Source organism: Harpia harpyja, chromosome 16 (assembly GCF_026419915.1).
Source record: "Harpia harpyja isolate bHarHar1 chromosome 16, bHarHar1 primary haplotype, whole genome shotgun sequence".
In the NCBI taxonomy this organism is placed as follows: Eukaryota; Metazoa; Chordata; class Aves; order Accipitriformes; family Accipitridae; genus Harpia; species Harpia harpyja.
In genome coordinates this window covers 2,693,421-2,717,220 of record NC_068955.1, presented here as the reverse complement: position 1 = coordinate 2,717,220, position 23,800 = coordinate 2,693,421, and the positions used below count along the sequence as shown (strand labels likewise).

Sequence of the window (23,800 nt, the reverse complement as noted above, 5' to 3'; positions counted from 1 at the left end):
GGGCTGGCAGGGTGGGAGAAGCTGGTTGAGTTCTGGAAAGTCAGCAGCTCTGCTGCTGGGGATGAGCGGGGAGCGAGGCAGCGTTCCCGCCGCCGGCAGCGGTGCCAGCGGGAGGGGATGGTGGCAGAGACCCCGTCCCAGGGCTCTGACCCCAGACACCTCGTCCCGGGCCGGATTGTCCCCAAGCCACCAGGCACAGGGGACCGTACGTCAGCTCCGCGTCGCAGTGGGGGTCTGGCTGTCCTGATGCCGCGGGGGCTGCTCCCGGTGTCGGGGCCCGGTGCCGTACTGGTGGAGGAGCATCCCTGGAAGGGACACCCTCCTCCCCATAGTGGCAACCATTCTGGCCAGCGATGCCATCGCTGGTGCCAGCACCAGGGTCTCCTCTAGTCCCTGGGGGGGGGAAGACCCGCTGCACAGGGATGGCAGCCAGGGGATGGGGTTCACCCCCATCCCGGGGATTGGGGAGCCCCCCTCGCCCCCCCGTAGGGGGTCCCCTCCTCCGGGCGGGGGTCCAGCCCCCGGGGGAGGCGGACGGCGGGGTGGGGAGGGCGCTGCCGGAGGAGGCGCCCGGGGGGAAGAAGGAGGAGGAGGAGGAGGAGGAGGAGGAAGAGGAGGGCGGGCAACCGCCGGGGGGGGCGGCTCGGGCCCCCCCGGAGGGAGGCGGGGAAGGCGGCGGGGGCGGCGCGGCGGAGCTGCCGGTGTCCCGCGGAGCTCCCACCGCCCCGGACCGGCCGGACCAGCGGTGCCGCCCGCTCCCTCCCCGCCGGCCCCGGGCAGCCCCGGGCCCCGCCGAGAACCGTGCAGGTGAGCCCCCGGCCCGCCCTGCGCCCCCCCCCCGGTCCCGGTCCCGGTCCCGGTCCCGGTCCCGGTCCCGGTCCCGGTCCCGGGTAGCGGGGCAGGGGCCGGTGCTGCCGTCGGGCGGGCGCGGAACGGGGCGGGGGGGGGGGGGGGGATTCCCCGTAATGAATCGTAATTAATCACTGCCCCGGGGCGGGCGGGCCGGGGACGGCGTCCCGGAGCCGTGGGGACCCACCGGTGCGGAGGGTGCGGGGGTAGGAGAGCCGGGGTGCAGGCGGGGAGCAGCCGGGGGGGGGGGCATGGGGAGCAGGGGTGGGTGCAGGGAGAACAGGGGTGGGTGCGTGGGTGGGTGCAGGGGGAGCAGGGGTGGGTGCAGGGGGGAGCAGGAGTGGGTGCATGGGTGGGTGCAGGGGGGAGCAGGGGTGGGTGCAGGGAGAACAGGGGTGGGTGTGTGGGTGGGTGCAGGGGGAGCAGGGTGGGTGCAGGGGGGAGCAGGGGTGGGTGCATGGGTGGGTGCAGAGGGAGCAGGGTGGGAGCAGGGGTGGGTGCAGGGAGAACAGGGGTGGGTGCAGGCGGTGCCAGGCCAGGGGAGCCGAGAGGCCGCAGAGGGGACCCGGGGGTTGTGCAGGAGGTTCAGGACAGGGGAGCTGGGGTGCAGGCAGGGAAGAGCCGGGGGGGGGGGGGGTGAGAGAGGTAAGCGCAGGCAGGGCAGAGGCAGGGCAGCGGGTCACAAGGGTCCCCGATTGCTGTGCGTGGGGACGAAGGCGCAGGGATGCACGTCCCACTCTTGCAGCGGCGAGCGGAGCCGAGGGTCTCCGGTCTGTCCCAACGCCCGGCTCCGGCTGCCTGCAGCCCTGCCTTGCCTTGCCTCGTGGCAGGAAGCAGGCAGGAGGGAGGCCAGGTCGGGGTGACCTGCAGGACCTGGGCCACCCTGGGGATCCGACATGGGACCGGGAGATAAAACAGGAGGGAGCGAGACCTTCCACGGGAGGGTCTGCGCAGGAGGCACGCGGTTCTGCTCTGGGGCACCCCAGCCTCCGTGTTTCTGGAGGTTTGGAGTCAATCTGGGCGCTAGGGTCGGTGGCTTGGATTGAACGCGTGAACGCTGGGATGCTGGGGCTTACCCTGTGTGCTTGTAAGGGCTGGGCTGGATGCAGAGCTGATGGGGCATCCAGCCGTGGATGGGGGCGACGCTGACCCCCAAAGCCTGGCCGAGCCACGGGTCAGCATCAACTCCGCGCTGGCTGCAGTGTCCCAGCGCAGGCCAGCTCGCAGGGCACGGGCCGGTGCCCACCACGTGCCTGTCGCGCTGCTGCCCGATCTCTCTCCCTTGCAGGCAGCCCTGTTGGCCCCGAGCCGCCGCCGTGGGCACCATGAGGGGTCTCTGGGCCCTCGCACTCGCCGGGCTCGTCAGTGCCTGCGAGGGGAAGGAGCTGCCGCTGGCGGAAGGTAAGGGGGACTGGGAGCAAGAGCTCAGGGTCCGCATGGGAGCGACCCCCTCCTTGCCTGTCCCTGGGGAGAGGAGGCGAGGGCTAGGTCAGCCCCGAGGATCGCAGGGCAGAGGTGGCCGGGGGACACCGTGAGCCGTGCCAGGTCCCCGTGTGCCAGGACCGCACGCAGGAGCACGCTGGCGGCCAGAATGGCGGCTGCGGACATCGGCTCCCTGCTGAGCACTGGCCACCCGGGGCTTTGCTCAGCATCCCACGCGGGCAGGGGGCCAGCGAGAGCAGAGCGAGCCCTGCCGCGGGGAGCCAGCCCGGGGACACCCCGCCATCGCCCCCCGCCGTGGCCGAGCGCCGGGAACACCCCGCGGCCCAGGCGGCGCTGATGGAGGGAGCGGGCTTGGCCACGCTCCGGCCGCGGGGCGCTTGTTGCCAGCTGGCAGCGAAGGCAACGCCGTCCGGCAGCCGGGTCTGGGCGGGAGCGAGCCGGGGCTGCTCTGTAGGTGAGCCAGGACCGCTCGGGGCAGCGGCGAGGATGCACAAAGCTCCTGAGTGGGTTTTGGCCTCCGGCGGTGAGGCGGGAAGAGGTTTGGCCATGGTGCACGCCAACGGCGGAGGGCTCGGGGCTGTCCCCGTGCGGCTGGGGACAGGGGGGGCAATGACCGAGCCCACGGGGGTCCCCACTGAGGCTTCTCTGGCTGTGGGGCCGCTGTGCTCGGGTCGCAGCGTGGGGCCGGCCGCAGCTCGGGGTGAGCTCGAGGCGGATGGCGGGGAGGAGCCGCTGGCAGCGAAGCCGCGGTTGCATCAGTCTTTGCGGGGGTGGAGCGGTGGCTCATCCTGGGGGGGTCCGGGGGCCGCCCGGCTTTGCCGGTGCGAGGGACCCCGCAACCGGCGCCGGTGCCCGCTGCCCTGCGTGGCGTGGCCTCCTGGCTCCCGGCCCTTCGTTAGGGAAGCGAGGGTTGGGAAGACAAGGTTTTCCCTTAGGGGCAGCGCTGGGGCTGGGAGAAGCTTCAAAACAGATCGCACCCGGGGTGATTTATGCCTCATTTTCCACCCCCTGCCCCGCTGCGGATGATCTCACCGCCGGCAGGAGGGAGTTCTGCTCCTGGCCTCGACACGTGCCTGCGGGGCCGGCTCCAATACCGTCAACCCCACCGCTGCCACCGTGCCGGGGGTCCCGAGGGCGAGGGGCACCTCCCTGCAATGCTGCTGGCCGTGTGCGAGCGAGCGGTCAGCCTGGGGGAGAAGCGCCGTGATGATGCCGGGGTCTCGGGCAGAGGCGGAGGTGGGCAGTGGGGCTGTGGGGGCCAGAGCTGCCCCCCCAGAAATGGCCGGGGAAGAGGCGGGTGAATCGTCAAGGGCCATCCCTGCTCCAGGGCTGATGTGCACAGAGACAAAACAAATTCCTCTTTCAATACCCCCTTGTTTCTTCCTCTATCTCACGCCTCCCAACATCTGGTAGCATCCAGCGGAGGTGGATTGATGCTGCTAAAGCAATAATATATCAGCGCGGTTGCAAACAGCACCAGCGTTCCCATGATCGCGACTGACACGGCATTTCCTGCGGCTCGGCCTCTCGCCGTCCCCTGGCCGGACCCTCGCGCCTGTGCCCTGGGGCCACCAGGTCTGAGGATGTCACCAGGATGGGACAGAATGGCCAGCGGGCAGCTCTGGGTGCCATCTCCTCGCCTTGGGTGTCTGCGGCATCCGTCCGAGTCTCCTGATGCCGATTCCAGCCGTGGGGCTGTTTTGAGGCAAAACGCGCAGCAACTGGGAAAAGCATTTCACCTGGTGAACTTGCTGCGGGAGGCGGCCGAGGCCAGCTCTGAGCTCACCGCCCGTCCCTTCCAAACCTGCTGCTTCGCTCCTGGTGGGCTGTTTGCAAGGAGCCGGCGCTGCCACGGGAGCGGTGTTTGCTGGATCCGTGCTGCCCACAGCTGCCAGCGGCCTCGGTGTGCCGGGGGGGGCACACTGGCAGTGCCCCGAAACCCACTTGGGCTTGGGGAGCTCTGCATGGTCCGACCCTGCTTGTGCAGCCTCCCCGCGCCCCTGGGGACACTGCGGTGACGTGCTGATTTGCCTTGCAGGGGAGCTGTGCCCGCAGCTCTGGGACGAGGATCTGGTTGGGAACAAGTACGAGAACGTAACGGGTAAGGAAAGCCCCTCTCGCCCTGCAGGCGGGGTCCCCGCGCAGCTCTGACTCCCCGGGGATGGGCTCTGCACCCTGCCTGGAGAGCATCAACCCTCGGCACCAGTGCCGGGGCCAGGTCTCACCTCGTCCCCTCCGTCCTGCAGGCTTTAACCTGATTAAAAGGTTCGACTTGCTGAAGATCTCCTCCATCAAGAAAGTCCGCAACCCGAGGGGGCCGGTGATGCTGCGGCTGGGCGCCGTGCCACTGGTCCAGCCCACGCAGTGAGTGCAGGTGGCTCGCGAGGTGGCCCTCGGTGGCCAAAGCACCGCCGATCACCCTCCCCAGGCGTTTTAAGGATAGGGCCCGGGCAAAGCTCGTTAGGCTTTGCCCTTAGCATGTGCTGAAGAGTCCGGGCACCCCGTGGCACCCAGGGTGGGGAATACAGAGGTGCCGGTGGTGCAGCCCCGGGGCTGCCCAAGTCACCTTCCTCCTAGAAAGTAAATCACGGGCTGCAGCAGCTCGGCTGGGTCGTGGCCAGCCCTTACGCAACTGTGGCTGCTCTGTGTCTGCTCTCCTCAGCTTGGCAGGCGCTCGCCGGGGGTCTAGACAAGCTCAAAATGCTGCACAGCTCCGAGCAGGCACTGCTGGGTTTGCTGGGGCCACAGGGGTCTGCTGGGGGAGGCACACGGAGACCGGCCCGCGGCCCCGCTGTCTCCGCACGTCCTGCCCGGCCGTGCCCGAGGGGCAGGGGTTGGCAGGGATGCTGCAGCGTGGCAAGGTGGGAGCAGGTCCACGTCCTCGGGAGCTGTTCCTGGAGGAAGCTGCTGCGGTTTGCACGCCTGCCTCCTTCCAGCCCGCTTGTCCCCACATCGCCCCGGGGCTGGCACGCGTGTATGCCGGGCACGGGGCTCTTCCGAGGGCGATGGAGACCCAGCCTTGGCTCCTGACCTGCGCAGCCAAGTCCTTAGATGGCTTCGAGATGGCAGATGCTCCAGGCTGGTGTTGCTCTTGGCCGGGTGCCTGTGGCAGCCCAGAGCCAGCCCTGGGAAGTGCTCGGCGCAGGGGTGGCCCCAACAGCCGGGTCGCAAGCTCTAGGTGGGCGCCCATGGGTGCCCCTCCATCCCAGCCCTGCTCCTCGGTGCCCGGTGAGGATGGCCCCATGCAGAGCAGAGGGGACCACCGGATCTGGCCCGCTCCCCGTGCCTTGGTCCAGCTCCAGAGCAGTGGCTTGGAAAATTGCTGGTGTGGTGGAGCCGAGGCCGGGAGCAGAGCGGAGCCTGAAGCAAATATTTCCAGCGGTTGAACGGGCTGCGGGCGAGCTGGGCGCAGTCTCACATGGGAAACGGCTGCCCTGCTCCCCGCCATGCGAAGGGGGGACCAGGCTGCCAGCGGGAGGTGGGCACCACGGCTGCCCCCTGCCCACAGCCTGAGCGGCACCGTCCGTCCCACGGAGCCCGTGGGGTCAGGGATGTATTTCCCGGCTGCCCGAGGACAAAATTCAATACCATGGTGATAAGTTCACGGCCCCGGCTGCCGCAGCCGCCCCAGGAGGGCCGTGTTCGGGGGTGCGTGGCGGAGATGGTGGCCGTGCCGTGGGGCAGGGATGGGGACAGCGGTTGGGGGTGCCTGCGGCAGGCTGGCCTGGGTCCCCTCCACCACGTGCGCGTCCAGCCGGCGTGAGGGATGCGGGCCGGCGCTTTGGGGGGACGGTTCGAGCTCCCCGTGCCGTGCCAGGACGGGAGGAAACGTCTCCGCTGTCTGCCTCATGTTCAGCTCCTGTTGCATAAGTGCTGGCGTCTCCGGCAGCCACAGCCCGCGCGTCCGGCTGAGACGCAAACAGCTCCGGGTCCAGGCGCTGCGGCGTGGGGCCGGGGCTGGATCGGTCCCGATGGCGTTCGCGGTGCCACCGATGGGGACAGACCCCGGCGGGACCCGCGGGGGGCTGTTGGGGTGATGCTGCCAACGGGTGCCGTGCGGGTGGGGGCGTTGGGGACGGTGTTGCCGCCGGCCTCGGTGCAAACGGCAGCATCGGAGCTCGGTGCAGGGTCCGGCCGCCCCTGACGCCCGTCCCCGCAGGCAGGTGTTTCCCCACGGGCTGCCTCCCACCTTCACCCTCGTCCTCACCTTGCTGCTGAAGAAGAACAGCACTGGGGAGCACTGGTACCTCTTCCAGGTCACGGACCAGCAGGGCTACCCCCAGGTATGGCCCCGGGGTGGTGGGACGCACCGGCGGCGAGGGGACAGCCGGGAGCCGTCCCCGACCGTGGTGGTGTCCCCTTCTCTGCCCAGCTCTCCCTGGCCGTGCACGGCCCCGAGAAAAGCCTGGAGTTTCAGGCAAGGGCACCGGGGACCGTGTTCGTCAGCGCCGTCTTCGCGGGGAAAGCCGTGGCATCCCTTTTCGACGGGCGGTGGCACAAGGTGGCGGTGGCCGTGCAGAGCCGTGCCGTCTCCGTGCACCTCGACTGCGCCTCCATCTCCTCCAAGCCCCTGGCACCCCGGCGGGCGCTGGCCCCCGAGGGCAACGCTTTCCTGGGGCTCGACGCCGTGCGCGGCACCCCGGTCCGGGTGAGTCCCCGTGGGGTTGCGGGCACCCTCTGCCTGCGGCGCAGGATCCGTCCCTGCCTGCCCCTGACCCGCCGCCCCCTTCCCGCTGCAGTTCGACATCCAGCAAGCTCAGATCTACTGCGATGCCGAGCTGGCCAGGCAGGAGGGGTGCTGCGAGATCTCGGCCAGTGGGGTGAGTCTCCCCGAGTCCCCACCACGGTCCCGGCTGGACCCTGGCGTTGCCCTGCACGGTCAGGGTTTTCCCCAGAGGGGAAACTGAGGCACGGTGAGGGCAGATCTCTCAGCCAGAGCTCCCGTGTGGGTCACGTCCTGCTCATGGTGGCCGGGGACACAGGGCAGCTCTCCTCCAGCCCTGCGACATCACTCGATGCCTGTCCCCGTGGCCAGCACAGGGCGCGGTGCAGGATGCATCCCTCTCCCAAATCGCACTGGGTGCTCGGGCAAGGCTGGGGCTCCCGGGTCTCACCCCGGCAGCCCCCCGTGACCCCCCCTCTCTCCCGGCAGTGCCTTCCAGAAGCACCCAAGACCCGTCGGCAAGCAGAGCTGATGCAGAGCAGCAACCTCATCGAGATCTCGCCGCAGCCCGAGGGCCGGGTGTACACCCGCTGCTTCTGCCTGGAGGAGCCGCTGGGCGCGGTGAGCTCCTGCATCCCTCCGGCAGCTTGGTACAGGTCCCCATCCCGGCACACGATGCTCCCGACCCCGCAGGGTGGGCAGCGCTCAGCCGCCGTGCTGGGTGCTCGGTGCTGTCGAGCCTGCAGCCACGTTGATTCAACTCGTGGAAAAGCCCTGCCTCACATTTTCCACCGCTCCAGGCTCGGTGCGAGGGGAGGGAGGGAGCTGGCGGCGGTCAGACGCTGGGGAGCGAGGGAAGGGAGGGCTCCTGCAGCCCCGCTGCTGGTCTGCACCGGCTGAGCCGACGGCTCGGGGTTCAGCCCGAGGCAGGTCGCATCCAGGGGTGCTCCAGGCAGGATAACCCCGGGGTGCGCGGGGAGGTAGCACCCAGGGATACACAGGCAGAAAACCCCAGGGATACACAGGCAGAATAACCCAGGGAGGTAGCACCCAGGGGTGCACAGGCAGGTAGCACCCATGGGTGCTCTTCTCTCTCCACAGGAGCCGGCGAGGACCTCGGGGAGGACTGGCCTGAAGGGAGATCATGGGGAGAAGGTGAGGGGAGGTGGGAAAGTGTGTCCCAGCCTGGCTGCCCTGATCCCAGCACACTCGGCTCCGCTCCCCTTCCTTCCACCAGTGCCAGGGCTGTGCCGGGGGCCCATCCGTGCCCCAGGCTGGGTCTGTCCCCGCTGCATTTGGGAACTTGCTGCTGCTGCCAGAGCTGCAGGGACGCCTGCAGAAGTGGCTGCTTTGCTCCCCCAAGCAGGAATTGAGGCCTCACTTAACTCTCCGCCGCTGCTGGAGCGATCCCAGCCGTGGCCAAGGGCCTCTTTGTTCCCTCCAAGCGTCTCCGGAGCGCTGCCAGAGCTGGGAAGCGTCTCCAGCACACCCCGTGTCCCATCCCTGCGTGGCCGCATCCCCACCCCCGGGTCTGCTGCATCCCCATGGTGGGATCCTGCCGGGGATCCCCAGGGTGTAGACCAGGTCCAGCAGCGGGGTTTGGGGTCCGCAAGCCTGCTTGGCTTTTCTTCCTACCCTCTGCTCCATGTCACTTCCCCGCAGGGTGACAGGGCCCCCCCCCCCCCAGGCAGCCGGAGACCCCCAGCAAGGGGGTGAGGTGTGGGGCTGGCCCTGATGGGAGCCTGGGGGGACTGGTCCCAGTCCTGCTGGTACCAGCACCCGGGCATGGGGTGCGGGCAGCCCCGGTCCCGTGGGAGCACGCTCGAGCGGCTGGTTTGACCCAGCGGAGCTGCGGTCGAGCCACAAAACCACAGGGAGAGATGGGAGCCAGGCCAGCGCTCTCCTCACCTCCGCAGGGACGCAGCTCTCCTGGTTTTTCCCTTCTCCACCCAGGGCATACCCCTGTGCCCACCGGCACCCCAAGGGCTGGCGGGGAGAGATGCTGCTGGGTGAGCCCCGCAGGTTCGGGGTGCCCAGGGGAGCGGGGCAGTGGCCGCGGGGTTGTGGGTGCCGCAGGGTTGTGGGTGCTGTAGGGTTTTGTAGGGTTTTGGGTGCTGCGGGCAGGGCGCGGAGCTGGCGCAAGCCGCCGTCTCTGTCTCTTCCAGTGCCCGCCCTGCTCGCCGCAGACGGCCTCGGCAAACGTGAGTGTGCCGCCGGGCTGTGCTGGTGGGAGGAGATGGGGGACCCTGACCCAGCCGCTGCCGGGGCCAGGCTGGGCTGTGAGCTGGGGTTGGCAAAAGCCACCGGGGTGCTGGCTCGGGAGAGTCACCCACCGCTCTGCCATCGCCGCCAGCCCCCCACAACCCACAGCTGCTCCTCGTCCGGGGCCTGGCAACATCTGGCTGCGGGGAAGGTCTCTGATCCTTTCCAGATGTGGCCCCATTCCTATGGCAACCTCTGGCTGGAAGCGTGGGGCTGATGGCGGGGGGAACGGTGGGTGTTTGGGACCCCGCTTGTCCCATGGGGCTCCCAGGGTGGCACCTGGGGACAGGGTGTTGGGAGGATGGGGACCGCGGCGGAGACGGGGCTCTCTCCTGCTGCCGTTTGGGGGGCTCTGGGCACTGCGGGACAACTTTCTCCTTTCTCCCTAGGTCACGCTCGGTCCCCCGGGTCCAAAGGTAGGTTTGTCACCCCCCAGGACACACAGAGCCCAGCTCCAGCAGGGATGTGGCCACGCAGACCCTCGGCCGTGCCTGGAGCATCCCTGCTCAGGACCCGTGGGTCCCGCTGTGGGCACACGCGTGGACATGGGGACACCCGTGCCCTGCCTCGTCACCCACGCTTCCCTTCTCTTGCAGGGTGGGAAGGGTGAGCGTGGCCTGCCCGGCACCGCCGGCGGCAAGGGGCAGAAAGGCGACCGCGTGAGTGTCCGTGACCACGTCCTGGGCAGGGAACCCCACCGCTGCGGGGCTGTTCCCCGGCACATGGGGGTCCCACTGCCCTGGGGAGTGCTCCTACCCCCCATGGCCCCCCATCCTCGGCCGTGGCCGGTGCAGGCAGAGCCCCTGAGCTGCCTCCCCTTTTCCCACAGGGTGCTGACTGCGTGCGTACCCACCCCGGCGGTCCCGTGCAGGTGAGACCCCCCCCAAACCCTCCGTGTACTCCCCTGCCCTGGCTCTGCTGCCTCCCCTTACCCCACTCCTTCCTCCTCCTCCTCCCCAGTGCGCCGAGGGGCCGCAGGGCGAGAAGGGGCAGCGTGGAGAGGTGGTAAGTGATGCTCGGTGGATGGGGCCGTGGCACGGGGACACAGCGGTCCCCCCCCCTGCTACATCTCGTGTGTACCCCAGGCTGGGGCGCGGGGGTCCGGCCCCGAGGAGACAGCTCAGTGGGTGGTGGTGGGATGAAGGGAGCGGTGGTGCGAGCAGGAGGGAAGCCCTGCACGAGCCCACCCGTGGGCACCCACTTTGCCCCGCTGTTCCCACGCAGGGGCTCCCGGGGACAGCCGGCACCGACGGGCAGAAGGTAAGTCCAGCCTGCCTCTGGATCCCGGCATTGCAGCGGGGACGACTGCCCCGTGGGTCCCGGGATGGCGGCAAAGGTGCCAGGAGCTGCCGGTGCCCACCCGGGTAGCGTGGGTGACGGCACGGGTGACATCCATCTGTCCCACAGGGCCAGAAGGGCGAGAAGGGTGACGGGGGACTGCAGGGCAAGCCGGGACGCCCGGGGCGTGATGTGAGTAGTGCCGGGCACTTACCTGGGCATCCCCTGGGGCACCCCCCGGGCAGTGGGGTCCGGCCGCTGGACCAGCCCACCCCGTGGCGTGCACGGCGCTGCACGCGCGGAGCCTTCACACCCTGCTCCCCTCCCGGCAGGGCCGGCCCGGAGAGATTTGCGTGGTGGGCCCCAAGGGCCAGAAGGTAGGTGGGAACTCCGGGTGCGGGAAGGTGGGGGCACCCAGCAGTACCACCGACACTGATGCCCTCCCTTGCCTTCCAGGGTGACCCTGGCCTCGTGGGACCCGAGGGGCTGGCTGGCGAGCCGGGGCTCCCGGGGAAGCCAGGGTCTCCGGGGATCGGCTTTCCAGGGAAGCCGGTAAGGACCCCCGTGCCGTGGGGCTGCGCTCGGGCAGCGTCCCCAGCTCGGCACACGGTGGCTGCGGGTGGGCATCACCGCGCCGTGGGGCTGGCCGGCCGGCCAGGGTGCTTGGGCAGGGCTAACGCCATCCTCTCTCCCTTTCAGGGTGACCCTGGTGGTCCCCCGGGTCCGAAGGGAGAAAAGGTGAGTGGGGGGAAAAGGGGTCCCGACCGTCCCCCCCCCGTCCTGCCCGAGGGCAGCTTGGCGTGGCAGGCAGCGGGTTGTGCCGGGGATCCCCGGCTGGAGCTGGATCTGCCGTGGCTGAGTCAGTGCTGGCTCGCGGTGCTGCCGACCGGGCAAGCCCCAGCTGGGTGGCCTGGGGCTGGGCTGGGTGGGCAGAAAACCCCCCTGGGAGGGGAGAAAGGGTTGCATGGGGTGTGCCGAGGGCCACGGCTTTCTCCCTTGCCGGGCTCAGGCTCTCCCGTCTCTGGCTCCAGGGCAGCTCGGGAGCTCCTGGACCCGGAGGATCGCCTGGGACACCCGTGAGTACCGTGAGCCTGGAGCCAAAGCCCAGGGTCAGGGATGGATTTCTTGGCTCGGGGTCGGGGCTCCTTGGCCGGAGAAGCGGTGGGATCCGAGCCCAGGCGTGGAGAGGGGTTTGGGAGAGCCGATGGCCTCGTTTGGGGCTGGGACCGTCCCGTGGCATGCCTGGTGGCAGGGGTTGGGGGTGCTGGGGGGCACTGCCGGGGCAATCCTTGGCCTCAGGGCTCCCCGAAGCAGCCCCATCCCCTGCCTTCTTCCCGCAGGGACCCCCCGGCATCGTGGGGCCGAAAGGAGACAAGGTGGGTGCAGCGGCAGGGTGGCCCGGCGGAGGGCTGTGCCACGTCTCCCTGTGCCGTGGGCATGGCAGCCCCTGCCGGCATGGCTCCGCCGCGGTGCCCATCGCTTGGACTCGGGGCTGCTTGGGGCATCTTGGGGGCCACCCCGAGGACCCCCCAGCCTGGGGCTGCATCTCACTGTCCCCCGTGGGCAGGGTGAGCCATGCGAAGTGTGTCCCACCATCTCCGAGGGGATGCTTGGTGCCACCGGGCTGCCCGGCAAGCCGGGACCCAGGGGAGCGCCCGGAGCACCCGGCAAGGATGGGGTCTCGGTGAGTTTGAACCCGGGGGCTTGCGGGCGGGCGCGTGGGGTGGAGGGCAGAGCAGGGTCTCATCTCAGCATCCCTAACGCTCCCTCTTTGTTTCCCCCTTCCCAGGACAGACCCGGCCCCGCAGGACCCAAAGGGGACAGGGTAGGTGACATGGGGCCGAGGGGCAGACTGGCTCGTCCCCAGCCGGAGCGGGGGGGACGCCGAGCACCATCCAGCCCATGCTGGCAGCACCCAGCCCAGCTTCTGTGTTTCCTTCCAAGGGAGATCCCGGCATCCAAGGGATGAAAGGGGAGAAGGTGAGCATCCATTCCTCCATCCCACCTACCCGCTTGGCAGGCAGACCCTGTGGCCCCCCCCAAGCCGTGTCCTCTCCCTGCCCTCGCAGGGGGACTCCTGCCTGTCCTGCGATGCCCGTGTCCTCGCCGCGCTGCTGCGGAGTCCCGCCGAGGGGCTCGAGGGTGAGCCGGCACCGCCGCAGCCGGGGCTGCCGGTGAGTATGTGGGACTGAGCTCCCCTCTCCCATGCCGGGGGGGCACCCCGGGGCTGCGTGGGTGCTGGGGTGTGTAACCGCGTGGGGCGTTCGGCAGGGCGAAGCGGAGCTCCCCGGGCTGGCTGGCATCAAGGGTGAGAAGGTGAGTGACCCCAACATCCACCCCCCCCCCCCTTTCTACACCCCCCCGAGGGAGCAGCAACGGCAGCATCACCCCATGGGGTCAGGGCAACCTCGGCTTCGTCCCGGGTCTGACCCTGACCCTGCTCTCTTTCAGGGAGATGTTGGTCAGCAGGGACCCACAGGCAGACCGGTGAGTGGGGGTGCAGGTGGGCAGCGTGGGTGTGGGGGCTCAGAGTGGGTGCTGGCAGCCCAGGGGTGCAGGAGCCGGGCGCTGGGGGGCTGTAGTCGCACCTCTTTCACGGCTTCTCGGTGCAGGGGCTCCGGGGAGACAAGGGCGATCCAGGAGTGCGGGGGCTCAAAGGAGAGAAGGTGAGCCCTGTGATGGGGACCCCCCCCGGGACCCCACTCCCTGCCCTGTCCGTGAAACCTCCCCAGCCGAGACCTGTGCAACTCATTGCGTGGGACAGCCTTGAGATGGGGGAGAGCAGTGGGGGCTGCGGGGGCCCCCCCCAGTCCCCAAAGCCACCAGGATGTCCCCTCCGCAGGGCGAGCAGTGCGGGCAGTGCCCTCCCATGCCGCAGGCCCTCGGAGGGGCAGCGACAGTGCTGGCTGTGCCCGGACCACCGGGGGAGAGGGGCCAGGGCGGCCCCCCGGGCAAAGCGGTGAGTGCTCCCCTGCGCTCACGGGTGCCCATTTTGGGGGATGCTCTGGCCTGACCCGTTCCTCTGGTCCCCCAGGGCAGACCCGGCGATGCTGGCCAGAAGGGACAGAAGGTGAGAGGGGCTGCGGAGGGGGCTATGGCGGGGCTGGGGGGGGGGAAGAGGGGGCTGTGACCCCCCCCCAGGCTGTGGGAGTGCCATGTGCTCCCCTGCCCCATGCCAGCCTTGTCCCCTCTCTTTGTCAGGGGGACACAGGCAGCCCCGGGGACCCAGGCACCCCAGGCATGGCTGGTGTCCCGGGGCTGTCGGGTGAGCCTGGCATCAGGGGTCCCGCCGGCCCCAAAGGCGAGAAGGTGAGACCCCCCGCGCTTGTATGGGGACCCGCATCCCGTCACCGTGGCGTCACCCACCCCCTCCATCCCTCTCCCATCCCCACCTCCCCTCCTGTCCTCCCTCCTCTGCAGGGAGATGCCTGTGAGCCCGGTCCCACTCCGCATGGGGACTTCTCGGACACGGTCGGCATCCCGGGAAAACCCGGGGCCAAAGGGGACCAGGGCCCCCCGGGCATCGGCCAGCCGGGCAGACCCGTGAGTGCCCCTTCCCCAGGGTGCCGTGGATGCCCCGTGGCATCGTGCCCTTGGGGCTGATCCCGGTGTGTTTTAGGGGAAACCGGGACTGCCTGGGATTCAGGGTCCTGCCGGGCCGAAGGGGCTGCAGGTGAGCGGGGCTGTGGGGGGACGGAGACGGGGGGGCCTCGGGGCCGCTCACTGCCCCTCTGTCTCCCTAGGGTGAGCCGGGACCGCGGGGGATCGGCCAGCCGGGACCGCAGGTGGGTGCTCGGGGTGCCTGTGCCGTGCCGTGCCGGGTGGCTCTGCCGACTCTCACGCACTCTGGTTTTCCCAGGGAGAGCCCGGGAGCACCGGACCACCCGGAATACCCGTAAGTAACGTTTTAGGGTGCCCAGCCTTGGGAGATGGGGCAGCTGCCAGCCCCCCCGATTCCTGCAAGCGGGGGGATTGTGCCCCTGCAGAGGGGTCCTGGCCAGACCACCCTGGGGACAGTGCTGTCACCGCGGCTCGCTGGGTGGGCAGGGGGGTGGCTGGGGTTGCTGGGGGGAGCTAACGCTCTCTCCTTCCCCCAGGGCCCCCCCGGACCCCAGGGCCCCCCAGGAATTGAGGTGGAGAAAGGTGCAAAGGTAAGGGAGCGTCCCCCAGCCCTCCCTCCCCCCCCCCCCCCGCTCCCCCACTCCTGCTGTCCTTCCTCTGCAGGGATCTCCGGGTCCCAAAGGTGCTGTGGGACCCCCCGGGCCACCAGGGACCAGCGTCACGGGGCCACCGGTAAGTCCTGCCCTCCAGGACGGGCATCGCCGTCCTCTCCCGGCTAAAAACCGCCGTGCCGTGGTCCGAGCCCAAAGCTGAGCTTCCTCACCCTCCTCTTCCTCGCAGGGCCCCGAAGGGCAGCGGGGGCTCCCCGGGGCACCCGGGTCCAGCGGGCAGCCGGTACGTACCGCGGGCAGATGGGTCGTGCCTGCGGGTACAGGCAGCGCTGCCAGGCGTGCGGGCAGCATGGTGCTGAGCTGCTGTGTACCCATGCTTGCCTGGCCGTGGGTGGGGGTCACCGGGACGGGGATGGGGGCCGCCTGCTAATGCACATCTCCGGCTTTTCTCCTCGCAGGGGGAGAAGGGTGCCCAGGGCGAGAAGGTGAGCCGGGGTCGGGGTCGAGCTGTGCCCCCGTGCCGCCCCAGCACCCTCCCTGCCCTCACCTCTTCTCTCTGCAGGGAGACCCCGGGGACTGCACCTGCCCACCCGGTCCCCGCCAGGACCCCAGCTACGCCGGCATGCCGGTAAGCACCACGGGCGCCCGTGGGCACCCCCCGGCTCTGCTTCGCCCCCGCTGAACGCTCTTCCCCTTCTCTCGGCCCCAGGGAGCCCCAGGACTCTGGACCGGGATGTCCTGGCAGCCGCAGCCGGGCCCACAGGTGGGTGCTGCTCCCGCTGCGCTGCGGCCGCCGGCCCCCCACCCGCCACCGCCTCACCCCCTCCACCTCTCTCCATTTGTGTTTTGGGGTGTTGCAGGGTCCCCCAGGAGCACCCGGCCCCCCCGGTCCCCCCGGTGCCCCCGGCCGCCAGGTGAGCGATGGGAGATGGGAGCGGAACCGGGCGAGTGGGGACCGATCCTGCCCAGCTTTTAGCACAGGGTTTAAATATTCAAGCGCTCTCCTCCGCTTTAGGGGATACCAGGACACAACGGTTTGCCGGGACTGCCCGGACCGGCCGGAGACCTGGTAGGTAGCGGCTGTGCCCGCGGCAGAGACCCCCACGGCCGCCTGTCCTGCTCCCCCCCTGCCCCGGTGCGGACACCGTCCCCTTCCCTCCTGCATCTCTTCCAGGGGCCACTGGCCGTCATGGCCGAGAGGAACATCGAAGTGCTGAAGGTGAGAGTGTGGGGATGGGGCATCTTCCCACTGTGGGTCATGCCCGGGGTACCCCGAGCACCCCGAGGTGCCCCTGACTCCCTGCCTCCTCCCAGACCCTCTGCGGGGACTGCACCCAGCTGCAGGCAGCCTTCGAAGCACCCAGCGGTGTCAAGGGAGAGAAGGGAGATGGGGGCATGCCGGGTGCCCCCGGCAGCGAAAGCTGCGCCCGCGTGAGTATTGCCCACCTCCGGGTGGGAATCCCAGTGCCCAAAAACCCCTGGTCTTGGCGGGTCTTGGGGTGAAGTGCAGAGATGCTCCCGAGCTCCTGGGCATCGGCTCATACGGCAGTCGTGCAAAGCAGCAGGCGCTTGCAGGGCTGGGCACGCTCCGGGCACGCTCTGGGCACGCTGGTCCTGCTGGTCCTGCCTGCCCTGGATGGGGTCCCTGGGGAGGGTGACGGGCTTGTCCTGTGCAGGGCCCGGTGCAGGCTGGAGCAGAGGGTGCTGAGCACCCGAGGGGTGCAAAATGCGGGGCTCCGCGCCCCGCTGTGCCCCACGGTTCCCCCAGTGCACCCCTGCAGGGGATCCCTGGGTGACTCCTGGGTTTTCTTCCAGTGCTTTGCCCAGTTCCCGAGAGCGGAGGAGGCTCGGGTGAGTGAACCGTGCCACCCGGCACCCTCTCCCTGCCCCTGGGGCTGAGCTGCTACGCTGGTCTGGGTCCCCTGGTCCCCCAGGGTGCTGCAGGGTTGGTTCCCACTGGGGCAGGACCCGGCACCGTACCCCCGTTGCGGGAGCAGCTGGGGCTTTGGGGAGCGGAGGGTGCTTCGGGGGGCACTTGGCTTGGCAGGGCTCGGCCGTGGGCAGCGGGCAGAGCCGGTCCCAGCTCCTGATGCATCCCCCGCTCCCCGCAGGGTGACAGCCCTGACCCGGACTGCGTGGGTGATCCCGGGCTGCCGGGTGCCCCGGGCATCCCCGGCGAGAGAGGCGAGCAGGTGGGTGTCCTTCCCATCCGCGGCGCTGCCCTTCTCCTCCAGCCCCCCCACCATCCCAGCCCTTCCCGGTGTCCGTGGGGACCATGGGTGGTCCCTCGGTGCCCCTCGGAGCTGGAGTGGGGCCAGGTCCCTGTCCCCCCACCCCTGTGGTCATGCCTAATGCACCCATCTCTCCCAGGGCTCACCAGGACTGCGGGGACCCCCGGGGCCACCTGGGCCCATCGTAAGTACCCCTGCCCGGGGCGGAGGGCGGGCATCGTGTTATGGTCCTGGGGGGCTTGGACACCCCCCCCCACGCTGCAAGTTGCCAAGGGGGCCCGGCGCCCTGCCCCGAGGCCGTGGTGACGGGCAGAGGGCCATGGCGGGGCAGAGGTGCAGCGTGGCACGGCTGTCCCCCGGCGAGTCTGGACGTGGAGGTGAAGGTGCTGCCAGCCCGGAGATGGAGCAGAAAGCCCGGCTTGGTGGGATGCCGAGGCCGAGCCGGCCCGTGCTCAGCCGCTCTGCGGCACCCCGAGGACTCAGCCCAGGCTCCCGGGTGCCATTTCCAGGCTGTGATCTCCCTGTTTCTCCCCTCAGGGCCCCCCAGGCTTTCCTGGAACGCCTGGCGCACCCGGACTGCCCGTAAGGACCCAGCACGGCTCTGCTCTGTGCCCTCTGTCGCTGCCGCTTGGTTTGGCTGTGTCCCCCTGTCCCTGTCCCCTCTGGGAGCAGCCGCAGCCCAGCTGCCCCCCCTTCCCCTCCATCCCATCTCCATCCTCCCATTTTCACCTCCTCCATCGCCACGCAGGGGGTTCTCGGCGGACCCGGGGTCTGCAGGCTTGGGAATGATCTTCCTGAGCTCAGGGACCTGGTGCTGGCACTCACCAGCCCCGGTGCAGCCGCCCCCGGTGCCCCGTGTTGGGGTCCTTCACTGCCGCGGGACCCAGGGATGGCCACAGCCTCCAGGCTGACTCGCCTCAGCCGTTCTCGGTGCGCCGGCGAGCTGCTACGCCGGCTTGGTGCCCGCGGCTCATCGCAGCTCCCGCGGGGTGGGCTGGGTGCACCAGAAGGCACCCGGCTGCTGCCCCTTCCCCGGTTGCCCCTGGGGACTCCCCTCGTGGGGGCCGGGAGGATCCCCCCGTGCGGCCGGTGCTGCCCGGGCTCGTCCTCTTCTTCCCCCTGGTCCCTGGGTCCTCTGTGGTCAGCCAGCCTCCGCCACCATCTCCATCTTGATCTTCATCGTCATCTTCATCTTCATCCTCCTGCTCCCTCCCAGCACGAGGAGGCGGTGGGGCTGCGCCGGCAGCTCTCGGAGGATCCTGCCCTCCCTCGCCCGCGCCAGTCGTGTCCTGCTCCTGTCCCCTCGTCCACTAATGTCACCATAACACCACGGTCTGTGTGGGTCTGTGTGGGTCTTTGTGGGTCGTTGCTCTGCGGTGTGCCAGTGTGTCCTGTCCAGTCTCCACCGCCTCGGCACCACGTCGTCCCACTAACCCACCCCGGTGGTCCCGTGGCACGGAGCCCGGGGGCTCGCAGCCGTCACCCGTGTCACCCGTGTCACCTGTGCCTGGCGTGCCCTGGGAGGACGGGGAGGCAGCGGGTCGCACCGGGACGGAGCTGTGGTCTGAAGCATGTCCTGGGCAGTGGCTGGGGTGCCAGGAGCTGGGCACCCCACGCAGCCCCCCCCCCCACCAGCACTGAGCTTTCCATGGCTCTGTGGCACCAGGGCTGCCCGTGGGTCCTGCCACAGCGTGGGGGGCACAGGCAGCAGTGACCTGTGTCCGGGTGGGAGCGTACACGGCCACGCTTGGGCGTTGAGCCCGGTGCCGTGGGTGGAGGGACCCCAGCCAGGTGCCGAGTGGGTCCTTCTCCCCGGTGCCCGGAGGTACTGGGCAGACTGGGGCCGGTGCGGGTCGATGGAGATCACAGACCCCATGGGCCGTGCCCAGGTCCTCGGCCCCCCGCACTCTGCCCGGTTGCGCTGCCAGGTGGGCACAGCCCCGGGCAGGGGCCGGAGGAGACCCCCTGCAGCTCTTCTCTTCTCCCTCCGAAGGGTCTCCAGGGGGAACGTGGCCCTGCCGGGCTTGCTGGAGCCAAAGGGGAGCCGGTGAGTGGTGTGGGAGGAGGGGATGGAGGGGGGGACACTGGTGCCCAGTGGGCTTTGGGCACCTGGCTGGGGCATTGCAGGTGGCTCAGCATCGTCCTCCTCCTGCACAGGGACCTCCAGGGCAGCCCGGCTACCCCGGCGCGACGGGTCCCCCCGGCCTTCCCGTGAGTACTGCGGGGAGCCAGGCAGCACGTGCCAGCCCCCCGCCACCTCGTGTGTCCCCACGTCCCTCCCTGGTGCTCGCTGGGGCCCCCCCATTCTGCTGGGGCAAGCAGCTGGGAGACCCCAGCGGGCACCGAGCACCGTGTCCCTGCAGGGCTCATCCCTGTCCCATCCATCCCATCCCACACATTCCCAGTGCCCTATCCGTTGCCCGTCCGGTGACTCCATCCGTGCCCCATCCATCTGTGCCCCGTGCATGCCTCGTCTGTGCCCCATTTTTCCCCATCCATCCCTGCACCCCATCCATGCCCCGTCTGGTCCCCCATCTCCCATCCACGCCCCATGTCCTGTCTGTGCCCCACGTCCCAGCTCGTCCCCTGTCCTGCGCGGTGCCTTCATCTCCTTCCTTCCCCAGGGCATCAAAGGTGAGCGAGGCTACGTGGGCCCCCCTGGGGAGAAAGGGGAACTGGTGAGTCCCTCAGGGCCATGCTCCAGGGGCAGAGGGGCTGGGGGCTCTCCCAGGTGCCCCCCTTGCCGTGGCTACCGGGATTGAGGTTCTTCCAGCCGCATCCATCTGACCCTGTTCCTCCCCTTCCCAGGGACCCCCTGGCTTGGACGGCCTCCCAGGTCCCACAGGGCCAGCGGTAGGTGCCCACTCTGATCGGCTCCCGGGGGGCTGTGGGGAGGGAGGGGGGACGGCCGCGGTGGCTGTGGGTGCAGCGAGGTGCTCCCCACCCTCCTCACCCCCTCTTTCCGCAGGGACCGAGGGGCGAGCGCGGGCTCCCGGGCAGTGCCGGCGAGAAGGGGGACCAGGTGAGCATCCCCGAGGGTCCCGCAGGGATGGGGTTCCCCAGGACCCCCATTGGGCAGGATGCGGCCGTTGGGGTCTGGCTCAGTTCTCGTCTCTCCACAGGGTTTCCAGGGCCAGCCTGGCTTCCCGGGGCCACCGGTGAGTACATCCCACTGGGGCTGCTGGGAACGATGCTCCAGCACAGCGGGGTGTCCCTGGGAGATGATGCCTGGCCCTGGCTGTGTGTCCCCGTGTCCCCATGGGGCCGGGTAGCCAGCTGGGGATGGGGACACGGGTCTCTACCGGGGGACACGGGCACATCCCGCCGGATAAGGTGCGGAGAGCAGCCCCAGAGCAAACCCGTTAAAATGAGTTTGGAGACAGCGGGCTGTGCAGGGCTGGGCTCTCCCACCGCGATGACACCCGCCCCCCGTGACTTAACACCCCTCTTCTCTTTAGGGGCCCCCAGGCTTCCCAGGGAAGGTCGGTCCGGCCGGGCCACCGGGACCCGCGGCCGAGAAGGTGAGTGCCATGGGTGAGTGGCACCGGGATGTGGCTGCCGCTCATCCCTCGGGCTGGTGGGCTCAGTTTGGCCCCTGCTCTGTGGGGTGGCGGAGGCTTGCCCAGCCCCTGCTGCTCCCTTGACTTGTGGTTCTTGCAGGGCAGCGAGGGCATGCGTGGCCCCACGGGGATGCCAGGGCCCCCTGGACCCCCCGGACCCCCGGGCATCCAGGTAAGACCCCCTTCCTATGCTACCTTTGTGGGGAGAGGGGGCAGGACCACTGGTATCATGGTGCTGCTGGGGAGCACCGCTGGCTGGACCCATTCCCCAGGGACCTGTTCCCAATTCCCATGGCCCGGGATGCCCAGAGCGGGTCCCTCGGGGACCCCCAGAGCCCCTCGGTCCAAACCACCCTCTGACACCCTCACCTTGTCACCGCAGGGCCCCGCTGGCTTGGAAGGACTGGACGGCAAGGACGGCAAGCCAGGGCTGCGGGTGAGGTTCTGGGGCATTCCGGGGTGCTGGCAGGGGGGCAGCCCCCCCCCCAGGACACCCCCAACCCATATCTCTTTCTCTCCAGGGTGACCCCGGACCACCCGGGCCACCAGGGATGATGGGTCCTCCGGTGAGTGACAGCCTTCCTTGTCATCCCTCTCCGGTGCTCGGTGCCTGGCGTGTCCCTGCAGTTAGAACCGGGTGTTCCCTGAGCCAGGACTGTCCCACCGCATGCTCCTGGGGATGCTGAGCCCAAGGGGTGGGTGGGCATCCCCCCCCCCCAGCCCACCGCTGCAGGATGGGGTCCCCAGCAGAGACTGGGGTTGGTGTCGCCTGCCTCCATCTGCTCGCAGGAGCCGGGGGACCCCCCACCCAGCTCTTTTCTCCCCCCAGGGCTTCAAGGGGAAGACGGGGCACCCGGGTCTCCCGGGACCGAAGGTGAGCGACGGCGGCGCTGGGGGACACGCGGTGGTGACAGCCCCGAGGACCTTGGTCCTGGGCCAGGGTCTCCACGCGTTGCGCTGCCCACGGTGTCCCTCCCTTCTCTTTTAGGGTGACTGCGGCAAACCCGGACCCCCGGGGATCACGGGCCGGCCGGGAGCGGAGGTGAGTTGAGGGGGTGGGTGGGCGCTGGAGCCCTAAGCTGGATGGTCCCCGCACCACCCCTCAATCACACTGCCTTCCTCAGGGTGACCCCGGACCCATGGGACCCCAAGGTCGGCAGGGACCCCCAGGGCTCATCGTAAGTTGGATCTGCCCCCCCACGGCGCACCAGGACGGTGCCCACGGCGGGGAGCGCGGCGTGGCCTCCCTCCGGCGTGGGGAGCGGGGACATCACCCATGCCCCCCCCCCCAGCTGACACCCCTCTCTCTGCCCCCCAGGGCCCCCCTGGCAGCCCGGGGCAGCCGGGTCCTGCTGGCCTCGCCGGAGTGGTGAGTACCGCGGGGGCCGGGTGGGTGCCACGGAGATCGGGTTTGGGGGTCACCGTCCCCATCCCCTGCGCTGACTCCGATGCTCCCGGCTGCCTCCTCCTGCCTCTCCGCAGGGGCTGAAGGGCGAGCGGGGCTCCGTGGGGGAGCGAGGTCTGCCGGGGATGCCAGGACAGCCGGGACCCCCGGGCCACCCAGGACCGCCGGTGAGTGCAGCAGGGGTGGCACAGACCTCTGCACCCCGGTGCAGCGGGGACCTCGAGGACCGATCGCCATCTCACGCCGCCCCGCTTTGATTTCGCAGGGGGAGCAGGGACCAGACGGACCCGTCGGTAAAGAGGTATACGGTGCGGGTTCTGCGGCTCTCCTGCCCGGTGGGACCCCCGGGGCCAGATCGTGGCATCCTCTGGCCTGGCCGTGGTGTCCCCAGGGTGGGGACATCCCTGTCACCCTGCTCCTCTGTGTCTCCCCAGGGCCCCCCAGGAAAACCCGGCATCGCGGGACTGGCCGGCCAGAAGGTGAGGAGAAAGCCCGGCCGTGCCACCGCCGCCATCCCGGCACCCCAGAGCCCCACTCAGAGCCGGGGGTGCTGGGACTGAGCCCTGCCTCTCCGTGTTTCCGCAGGGTGAAGCTGGATCCCCCGGCGAGAGGGGCTACCCCGGGGAGAAGGGCAGAGCCGGCATGCCCGGGGGGCCAGGGAAAAGCGGCTCCATGGGCCTCGTGGGGCCACGGGGTCCCGCGGGTGAAAGGGGCCCCCCCGGCTCGCCAGGACCTGCAGGCAACCCTGGGCTTCCAGGACCCCCGGGGATGATGGTAAGGAGGGGCGGCCGGGACGCGGGACCCCCATCCCTCCACAGGGTCCGGTGGCGATGGTCCCTCCTGTGTCCTCCCCCAGGGAGACGTGGTGAATTACGACGAGATCAAGAGGTTCATCCAGCAGGAGCTGAACAAGATGTTTGACGGTAAGGGGGTGGCGGGGGCCGGTCGCACCCCGGCATCGCTTCATGCCCGCCGGTGCTGAGCGTAGCCGCCTTTTCCCGCAGAACGGATGGCGTACTACACCTCCCGGCTGCACTTCCCGGTGGAGATGGTGGCATCCCCAGGGAGACCCGGTCCCCCAGGGAAGGACGGGCTGCCCGGCCGGCCGGGACCCCCCGGTTCCCCGGGGATGCCGGGGCAGATCGGCAGAGAGGGGCGACAGGGTGTGCCGGGCATGCGGGGTAGGTGCTGCTCCCCGGGACATTCCCGGTTTTCCCGAGCGCTGGGGCGTCGCGGTTGTGCCGGGGTCTCATCCCTCTCCATCCACCTCTCCTCCAGGCGAGCCAGGTGCCAAAGGAGAGAAAGGAGAGAAAGGCGTGGGGGTGATGGGGGACAGCGGCCCGCCGGGACCCCCAGGTGAGCCCCCTCCCTCCGCGTGGCCGCTAGCCCCATGCTGGGGCTCGTTGCCAGCCCCCACGCCTTGCCACCTCCCTTTTTCTCTCCATCTCTTCCAGGTCCCCAAGGGCCACCGGGCTACGGGAAGATGGGCCCCCCAGGCCCCGTGGGACAGCAGGGTATCCCCGGCATCCCCGGCCCCCCGGGTGCCACGGGGCAGCCGGGCAAAACGGGGCACTGCAGCCCGGCGGAGTGCCTGGGGGCCGTGCCCCTGGAGCAGCCCCTTTTCCAGCCCAAAAACGTCAAGGGTCCCTTTGGCTGAGGGGGTCCCCGCACCCCCTTTTTCCCCCCCCCGTGCCCCCCGCCTTTGCTGTTAATATTGTTTCCCCGCTGTGCCGGGGGCCGTGCCTGTCCCGCGGCGGGGACGGGGGGGGTGTTGTACAGCTCCGTCGTGATCGTGAGGGCAGGTGGATCTTGCCCGGCCAAATACACCCGTGCTGGTGCCCCCCAGGCCTCCCGCCTCCTCGCTCGGCTGCGTGCCGGATCTCCGCAACTCCGCTTTGTCCCGGTCGCCGTCCCTGTCCCCCCAGGGATGAGGATGC

At 70.0% G+C, this 23,800-nt stretch overlaps 1 protein-coding gene across 5 annotated transcripts; it reads left to right on the top strand.

The window, feature by feature from the left end:
- Positions 1 to 669: 669 nt before the first annotated feature.
- COL16A1 (collagen type XVI alpha 1 chain) lies at positions 670 to 23,738 on the top strand. Of its 5 annotated transcripts, none has more exons than XM_052811602.1 (71): positions 670 to 807; positions 2,138 to 2,250; positions 4,331 to 4,393; positions 4,539 to 4,656; positions 6,452 to 6,575; positions 6,665 to 6,940; positions 7,032 to 7,112; positions 7,445 to 7,576; positions 8,057 to 8,110; positions 9,121 to 9,156; positions 9,607 to 9,633; positions 9,814 to 9,876; positions 10,047 to 10,088; positions 10,178 to 10,222; positions 10,442 to 10,477; positions 10,625 to 10,687; positions 10,828 to 10,872; positions 10,952 to 11,047; positions 11,195 to 11,233; positions 11,527 to 11,571; positions 11,836 to 11,871; positions 12,063 to 12,179; positions 12,285 to 12,320; positions 12,440 to 12,475; positions 12,565 to 12,669; positions 12,767 to 12,811; positions 12,947 to 12,982; positions 13,108 to 13,161; positions 13,338 to 13,454; positions 13,530 to 13,565; positions 13,697 to 13,804; positions 13,916 to 14,038; positions 14,115 to 14,168; positions 14,239 to 14,280; positions 14,355 to 14,390; positions 14,593 to 14,646; positions 14,720 to 14,788; positions 14,897 to 14,950; positions 15,126 to 15,152; positions 15,230 to 15,295; positions 15,377 to 15,430; positions 15,528 to 15,581; positions 15,683 to 15,736; positions 15,842 to 15,886; positions 15,982 to 16,098; positions 16,483 to 16,518; positions 16,779 to 16,859; positions 17,038 to 17,082; positions 17,436 to 17,480; positions 18,892 to 18,945; positions 19,056 to 19,109; positions 19,523 to 19,576; positions 19,707 to 19,751; positions 19,867 to 19,920; positions 20,021 to 20,056; positions 20,357 to 20,419; positions 20,559 to 20,630; positions 20,841 to 20,894; positions 20,980 to 21,024; positions 21,288 to 21,332; positions 21,447 to 21,500; positions 21,583 to 21,636; positions 21,777 to 21,827; positions 21,941 to 22,030; positions 22,129 to 22,164; positions 22,298 to 22,342; positions 22,449 to 22,637; positions 22,720 to 22,786; positions 22,868 to 23,044; positions 23,142 to 23,219; positions 23,318 to 23,737. In XM_052811602.1, exons 2-71 carry the CDS (start codon positions 2,175 to 2,177, stop codon positions 23,518 to 23,520), a joined length of 4,863 nt encoding a protein of 1,620 aa, XP_052667562.1. In that variant the 5' UTR covers positions 670 to 807; positions 2,138 to 2,174; the 3' UTR covers positions 23,521 to 23,737. The 5 variants fall into 5 exon arrangements, with proteins under 5 accessions (XP_052667562.1, XP_052667564.1, XP_052667561.1 ...); XM_052811604.1 differs by lacking the exon at positions 670 to 807 and adding an exon at positions 1,033 to 1,055; XM_052811599.1 differs by lacking the exon at positions 670 to 807 and adding an exon at positions 1,572 to 1,852 and having other exon boundaries at positions 23,318 to 23,738.
- Positions 23,739 to 23,800: the final 62 nt, after the last annotated feature.